The sequence below is a fragment of the Leptonychotes weddellii genome, chromosome 4, assembly GCF_054177405.1.
Source record: "Leptonychotes weddellii isolate Sample4059 chromosome 4, ASM5417740v2, whole genome shotgun sequence".
Classification (NCBI taxonomy): Eukaryota; Metazoa; Chordata; class Mammalia; order Carnivora; family Phocidae; genus Leptonychotes; species Leptonychotes weddellii.
The window spans coordinates 45408451-45416759 of NC_138372.1; the positions used below are offsets into that span (position 1 = coordinate 45408451).

At 42.5% G+C, this 8309-nt stretch overlaps 1 protein-coding gene across 17 annotated transcripts in view; it reads left to right on the plus strand.

Moving 5' to 3' along the window:
• Positions 1 to 8309, plus strand: part of NFIA (nuclear factor I A) — a 368371-nt gene that overhangs the window by 4710 nt on the left and 355352 nt on the right. For 2 of the 17 annotated variants that reach the window (XM_081816982.1, XM_081816992.1), the window contains exons 1-2: positions 11 to 660; positions 6024 to 6555. In XM_081816982.1, the coding sequence (XP_081673108.1) occupies positions 634 to 660; positions 6024 to 6555 (559 nt within the window). In that variant the 5' untranslated portion in view covers positions 11 to 633. Of the gene's footprint in view, positions 661 to 6023; positions 6556 to 8309 lie in introns of all 17 variants that reach the window. The other 15 variants (XM_081816986.1, XM_081816995.1, XM_081816991.1 and 12 more) reach the window with 14 other exon arrangements.

Consider the following 8309-nt stretch of genomic DNA (forward strand, 5'->3'; position numbering starts at 1 on the left):
CTATAGCTGCCCGGGAGTACAGTCTGTAACTGCTCCTCACTGCGTTACCCAGTAATGCGCTGAGCGGGGAAGCGGGGGCGGGGGGGGGCAGAGGGAGCGAGAGAGCCTGCGAGCGAGGGAGCGAGAGAGGGAGCGAGGGAACGAGCGAGCGAGCGCGAGCGGCCGCGGAGGCTCGGGACCCGGCTGGCCGCGCGGCGCCGCAGCCGCCCCCTCCCCCACGCACCCCCCCGCCCCCAGCGGCGGCGCGAGCGGGCGGCGGCTGTGCGGTGCGGTGCAGAGCGGAGGCGGAGGCGGGCGCGCGGGCAGCTCGCGGGCACCCGGCCGGGCGGGCGCGGGAGCGGGAAAGGGTGCGCTATGCCTTTAACGCCCGCGTACAGTAGACATGTATAGTGGAGTGTAGGGAAACTCTAGGCGGGGTTAAAGTTCAGCTCATGGAGCGGCAATCGCGCTGGCTGGCTGGCTGCAGTTGAGCCGAGTTGGAAATGTGAACGCAAGAAGCAGGCTTGATTTTTTTTCTCCCCCCTTCTCTCTCTCTCTCTTCCTCTCTCCCTCTTTCTCCTTTCTCACCCGCACTCACGCACACCTCCAAACCGCACACCCAGACGCACACGCACACCCCACCGCCCGGCAGTTATGTATTCTCCGCTCTGTCTCACCCAGGTAAGCAGCTGTTTGGATGCGGCGGGGTGGGGGGGGGCGGGGTTGCGGGGGCAGACCTGGGGCTGGGCGCGGGGTACCGGGCACCGTCGCGCCGGCCGGGCCCGGGGCATGTGTCTTAGTGTGTGCCCGTGTCTGCGCGTGTTTCTGTGTGTGTGTGTGAGCGTGTGCTCGTGGGGGGGGGGAGAGAAATACAGCTTTAAGAAAGTAACTTTGTTTCCATGCGGGTGCATTCCTCTTGCACGGCCATTTGTGTGGGCACATGGCTAATGGCGCCCTCTTATTAATGCGTTAATTAATATCGGGGCGATTGACTGCGGAACGGCGGTGTTTTCGGACGCCCCGCACGTGTTTCGGCGGGGTTGCAGCCCATGACACGCTGAAATCTGGACTCAGCGTTTCTGCAGCCGGCAGGCCGGTTTCTGTAGTTCCGCGGCTCCCGGGGAGGGGGCCGCCGACGGAGCCCACCGCACACCCCGCACGCCCGGGGCAACTGAAACCCCCGGGTGCGGGAGAACTCGCGACCCTGCTCCCACGGCCCGCGCTAGGAGCCCGCGCCGAGGCAGCCTCCCCAAACTCTTACTTTTGTTTATTGTTTGTCAGCCTTTGGGGTCCGGCCGCGGGAGGGACGCGGGCCGGCGTCCGGGGCCGGGCCGGGACAGCGCCCCGCGGACGCGGGCGGGCGGCTGCGAGCCGGCCCCCGGGCTCGGCTGAGCGGGGCTGCGTGGACGCGCGTCCCCCAGCGCCGGCCGGGTGGAGCCTGCGTCCTCGGCGCTCGTCGCCCGCTCGCTTTCCCGAGTGAAAGTTTCGCTGTCGGGACGAGCCCACGCTGCGCAGGGCGGCGAGCGGCGGAGGCCGCGGGCCGCGGGCCGGGGAGCTCCGGACCGAGTTGGGCTCCGGGCCGCGAGCCCGAGCAGCAACCCGGGCCGGACGCGGCTCCCCCCGCCGCCTCCCGCCGCCGCCGCCGCCGCGCGACTCGGGCAGCTCCGCGCGCAGGACGGGGGCAACTTTTTCCTCCGACTCTACTCGGAGCGTGGGTCTCTCTTGCCCTCCGCCCCTCCTTCCCGTGCCCTCCCTTTCCATCCCTCTCTTGTCTGCACCACCCCTAGGCAAAATATTGCTACTTCACGGCTCCAAATCTGGTCCCTTTTGAATATATTATTTATTTTCTTTGACTAAAAGGCATGAAGTCAAAGTGATTTTGCGCTAAAAAAATTTTTGAAAAAAAGTGTAAGCTTTCATACTGTTTTGGTACATTGCAGTCTGACCATTAATCACCTACGTGAAGTTGTATGCTTCATATAAAATGTTTATTTACCACTCCCTTAAAAAAACCTGCCACCACTTACTGCTTTCATTTAGCAGGAGGTAACGGTTTAGCCGGAATACTTTATGGGTGGTTAAAAAGTATCAATAATTTTTTTTCTTTCCTCTCTAGATTCTGGTTTTATTTCTCACATGACATCCTTTCTTATTGCAATATCTAACAGGAATAATACTGGCTATTTGATCTCAGAAGACTCTGAAATGCATCTTTTATGTTGAAATGGTCTGTTTGGGATTTAGGCCTAGCATTAGTAATGGATAGCAGTTGCTTTTAGTTATTGTAAAAGTTTTTTATTTTTCCCTAACAAACTTCCAAAGTTCCTATTTTAGTAACTTGTGGAAGTATGGAATGAAACTTTTCCAACCACTTCTGGCAAGGTTCACAATTGCATATGGATAAGATGCAAAGTGTAAGAGAATTTGAATGAGTTATGACTACAGTGGAAATGCTGAGATTCAAAGGCTGAAGTTCTTTCTGGCAAAAGTTTGCAGCACAGAGAACTTGTAGACAATACCAGGGTGCTGCAATAGTGGGGCATGACCTTAGCAGACACATGAGTGTCTTCAAGTGAGCTCTCGAAAGATAAATTTATATTTTGGGTTGGTGCATGTATGAGGATACCTGTGTATCCATGCAGGCCCAGGGCATAGTCAGGTACTTGACAAAGCTGGATTCTCTTGGCTCAGGAGCTATTATCACATTAAGAAAGTTGTTTTTTTTTTTTTTTAAACATATTTGGCAGTGTGATTGATACACGCGCACTAGGCCTTCTTCTGGAAACACCAGTAAAAAGAAACAGTGTATCAGTTTGTGAAGAAATTGCACACTAAATAGTGAATGAGAGCCATATATTTTGAGTTCTTCCTTTAAAAATTGATTTACAATTTTATTTAACTTGCTGGAATACTTATAAAGCTTTAGAGCTAGTTTTAGAAAGAAAAACTTAGGTAGTTTATTGGTCATTAAAGAAAGTCCAGTAAGCACAGTAATAGAAATACTCTAAATGAAAGAATAAACTCCATCTACATGTGTGCAATTTTTAAAACTTTATCAAGAAAATGCCAGACGTCTTCTTTTTGTCCATACAAGCATATCATAACCAAATCATTTACCTGGCCATAGAATGATAACCCAGTAGAAATTTATAGGTGAACCTTTGAAAGTAGTTCCAGCAATATCAGCGTTCAGTGGTTCTTAAACTTGGCTTACTTACAAACAGATCAACATTTAAGAAGCTGATTCAAAGTCATACCACTTTTGAAACAGGTTTTCAGGTTTGTTTTCATTGGTGGCCTATAACTTTCACACTGAGTACACATGTAAAATATTCTTTATTATCTCCTGAATATTTTGAAATATTACATAGCTTATGGCAGTATGTGCAGCAACATGATTTATAGAGGCTTACTTTTTTTTAGAATTAATTTATGCTGGGCCTTGACATTTCCTACAAGTTAATGATATTCTTTACTTTTGATGATCTGGAGTATTTCTAATTGTGAGTTGAGAAAGATGACTAGCTCTTTAATAGTACATGTGAGTAAAATTATACAAAATATTGTGTACTTTTATTGGCACATTCTTGAAACCTTTGGGGAGTAATAAGTTGTAAATACTTTTGATGCAAAATTGGGGACTTATATTATTCTTAATGATTAGTTGACATAGTTGGCCTCATTTGAGGGCTTTTATGATGAGATATATAGGCATTTGGTTGGCAGGTAAACAAAATCCTCTTGAACACGAATGAACGCAGTTCGCAGTTCTGTGAGAAGCATACTAGGAGTCTCTTCAAACACTTAAATGCCCTGTTAGAATGTTTTTTAAAAAATGTTTATTCATATCAATGAAGCTTTTGAATAAGATAACATTTTAACATAAATGTGAATTGTTTAGAACTTAGTTGTTCTTCGCTTTATAAAATGGGCCTGAGATTTTAAAATGAAATCTTCCTTTTGGTGAAAACTCACTTTGTAGTTAAGGTAGACTCCAGGAGTTCTTAACATAATACTACAGAGCCTTGGTCCCTAGCATGTCCTGTGTATATAAGAAAATCAGTCAATGTGAAGGACTGTTTCAAACCCCAATTTTATGTATTTTAGAGCATTTCAAGGATGAGCTCAGAATTTAGTAATGTTTAAATGCTTTGCGGTTTGGCGTATACCTTATTAGATAAACTGTGACTTGAAAAAGCCCCCCCTCCCACCACCACTATTTCTCTCTTTTAAAGTATGGCAATAAGAAAGATTCTTAAACATCAGAAATTTAAAATGTTTATGGTAAAGAATAATATAATTCTAGTATTTTTTTCTGTTCCCTTTCCACTTGAAGAATGCACACGTTATAAAAACTGACTTCTCTTTTGGATTTTTATTGAAAAAGAGCAGTTTTCAAAGCTAAATTTGAAATGCAGAGCCTAAAATTTGTTCAGAGAGGAAAAAGATAAATGTCAATTGTTGAAGTGATTTATTATATATTACATTAATATGTACTTTAAAAAATAGTCATATGTAGTGTTTAGATGATTGATTATAATTTATAATATTTTAACAGACTTGATAAAATATTTTTCCAATTTTAACCACTCAGTTAACATTTGAACATTTGAAAATTTAATAATTTCTTTATAGTAATAATATTTTGGACATTGCAGTTACTTGTGCCTCCAAAGTGTATATTTAGGTGGATATTACAAACCAAAAAAGAATGTATTTTATAATATTTGTCTGTCCTACACCCTTTTTAAAAAAAAAGTCATCAAGCATCTTTTTGGTTTTCTTATCCTCATTTATTTGAAAGTAAATAATTTATCTTTTGGGGTTTTGTGCGGCAGAGAGAAGTTATGTAAGATTAGTGTGGGTTGGTTAATCAGAAGTTAGATGTACTCAGAAAGCTTTGTGGAGGTTACTGTTTAATTTTTCTTTGATTTTATATTTATATTTCCTAAGAAAGTATCAAGTAAAAGAATCAAACATTTTCATAAGACACTAAGAAAAATTTAAATGTTTTAAATTGAATTTTATTTTCAAATTACTTGAATCTTAAGAGGTAACCGTGAGGGTTTTCCTGGAGTCTCGTAAACATTAAATGTACCAGGTTCTCTATTTCCTTGTGAGAAAAAGCCTGAAATATTAATTTCAAAAATTAAATAAAGATTCTCTTTTTTAAGGATGATTATTACCGAAGGCATTTCACAAAATTAACTGTATTTAGTTGCAACCCTCTTGTCACAATGACGCATTCTATTTACTATCTGGCATGTATGCTTTTCTTTGTTATTTTTCCCCCTTTTTTTCTTTTTGTTTCATTCCCATAGTATCAGCAAGTATGTCTTGGAAGTAGATCTTTTATTTCAGCCTGAAGAATATCAAATTCATCTTTTGCATATGCCAGATTTTTCTAAGTTTTTGACTAAAAAAAATTATATGCAACTGTAATCCTGAAGAAGGAATTAAGATGTTACCAAAATGCCTAAGACACAGATTAGCGTCTCCATGCAGTATTTTTAGAGGGAAAGTCTTTGTTTTCATTGATCGTGGAGATGATTTTTTTGCTCCTAGACTTCCATAAACATTGACTGGCATCTAGATGTTTAGGATTTGCCAATCTGGCGGCCGAGCCCTGGGTGTACTGCAAGTAGTGAGGTCAAGGCTGCAGCAGAATTAGATGTGCCTTTCTTGAAGTAGGGTTAAGATTATATATTGTAAGCATTTCAATACATTTCACTTACTGTCTAAAGGACTTGGGACCTAAGCTCGGCAGTAGATCCCGGTGCACTTTGGTGAATACCAACACATTTTAAAATTTTTAGCCATTTTCTTCTTTGAGATTGTGAGACATGATACTGACAGTTTTCTTTCTCCCCCCCTCAGACTTCCCATAGGCATCCTCTGTGTAATTTGGGTACTGTAATGCTCGAGTCAACTTGCAAGGGAAATAAGCGTTGTTTTTTTTTTTTTTCCTAAGTGACCATCTGAAGAAAAGTTGTTTCCTTTTGTTTTCTTGATAGTTACAGTTTTGTTGTTGTTCATTTCTCCAGGATGAATTTCATCCTTTCATTGAAGCACTTCTGCCCCACGTCCGAGCCTTCGCCTACACATGGTTCAACCTGCAGGCCCGAAAACGAAAATACTTCAAAAAACATGAAAAGCGTATGTCAAAAGAAGAAGAGAGAGCCGTGAAGGATGAGTTGCTAAGCGAAAAACCAGAGGTCAAGCAGAAGTGGGCATCTCGACTTCTGGCCAAGTTAAGGAAAGATATCCGACCTGAGTACCGAGAGGATTTTGTTCTTACAGTTACGGGGAAAAAGCCTCCATGTTGTGTTCTTTCCAACCCAGACCAGAAAGGCAAGATGCGAAGAATTGACTGCCTTCGCCAGGCAGATAAAGTCTGGAGGTTGGACCTTGTTATGGTGATTTTATTTAAAGGTATTCCGCTCGAAAGTACTGATGGCGAGCGCCTTGTAAAGTCCCCACAGTGCTCGAATCCAGGGCTCTGTGTGCAGCCCCATCACATAGGGGTTTCTGTTAAGGAACTCGATTTATATTTGGCATACTTTGTGCATGCAGCAGGTAAGTGCCATGGTGAGAAGTGGTTCCACTTCCTCGTGTGTTTCTTTTCTGATGACCTCTGTATGTGCGGGGCCATACCCGAATCCGCTTAAGTTGCAGGCCACAGTGCAGAGAGACAGTGTGCTTTCAAAGGTAAACCCGAGTCAGAACAGCCAGAAGCTGCCCGTGTCCGAGGGCACACCTTTATTCAGGTGGAAAAGTGTAGCTTTGAGAGGACTCTCACCAAGTTCAGTTCTTTTGGCAAGTAGTGTTATCAGAGGTGTTGGTAGTTCTGTGATATGTTTAGATCGCAGTTTTTGATGATGGGTGAGAGCTGGAATAAAGGGGATATTGTAAATGGCAAGTGATCTCGTTTAAAAAGCATGGAGTTTGGTGCTGAGGCAGTATTTTTGTTGCTTATCTTCTGGGTGTGTTTTTAACCTACTGGGGCCTCTCGAACCCCCTGCTAATTAAGAAGAAGTGGTAAGAGTACTACCAAATTGCTGATCATTTATGAAGGAAAAAGAATCACATGAATACACAAACTTAGTAGCTTTGTATTTAGGAATTTGTCGTGTTGTCTAGGATAGCTGAGCGAGAAACAAACCAGCTCTTTAAGTAATTGATGGTAAGGTTAATCTTAAAAGTAACCAACCTGTGTGGTGCATGAATGCACCGAGAAATCGATATTGATCATTGATTTAGTGAGTTGCTTTGATTGGTGATAAGATTCATTATTGTTTCAAGGCTGTTTTCGAGGCATGTTTTACCTGTGTATATTACAGCATTCAGAGTTAGCATTCAGGCTAAAACTATTGAGCACTGACTAAAAGAATGCATTTTTACTTTGTTTCTTTTGCCTTGTTTTAGACAAAAGGTTCATTGTGTTATGGGAAAGCTCAGGTCTTGTGTAACTTGTTGACTTTTTATATGTACATATGGGCCTTGCTAGATTTTACCTTCATGGCAGTTACTTGAGCCAGATGGAAGAAAGAAGGTTGTGGAATCCTACCAGTAGGCTGTTTTGGGGTTCATATATTTATGTATTTTTTTCACAAAGGAGAAAGGTGTTACCTGTAAAATCAACACTGTACTGTTTTGCAAAATGTTTTTAATTCTAAGAATGTGAGCTTTTTAAAAAAAGAAGTCAGCTGATAGCCTGTTCTCTATTATTTTTCTCAATATATGTTTTAGAAAGAGAACTTTTGTTATCCATCTGTCCTTACATAAGAAACTGGAGAAATTAACTTTGCAAGCATGTCACATTATCATTTGCATTCTGTTGGCAGGGGATAGATGAGTATTTTAGAGGATGTGATCTGTAAGTGTTTCAAATATTTGGGTTTTGGAGAATGTATACTTAATTGTAAGGAGTTCCTGTTGCTTTAGCCTGTTCTGCATAGTGAAATGAAAAGGCAGCACCTCTCAAATGACCTCTAAACAGGAACACGTATTCCTTTCTTAATCCCCTTTTCACCCTATTGTTACTTTGTCTTCTCTATTGAAAAAGCAGAGTTAAATTTTTGAAAAATTTATTTGCGTATGTAAGTGGAGGTTCTGATTGGGAAAGGCAAGGTGCAAAAAAATAAATAAATAAAAAGGATGGGTGTTATCAGTGCTTTGAGGGAGGACGCTTTAGGATCTTGTGTTTAATCTTCTCAGTATTTCGAAAAGTAAATCCTTTATCAGTTCTAAGAAATGCTCTAATTGGACCAAGAGAGAAAAATGTGGGTGCCAACAGGTGGTACACATCCTGGTATGTGCTTCCTTACAAG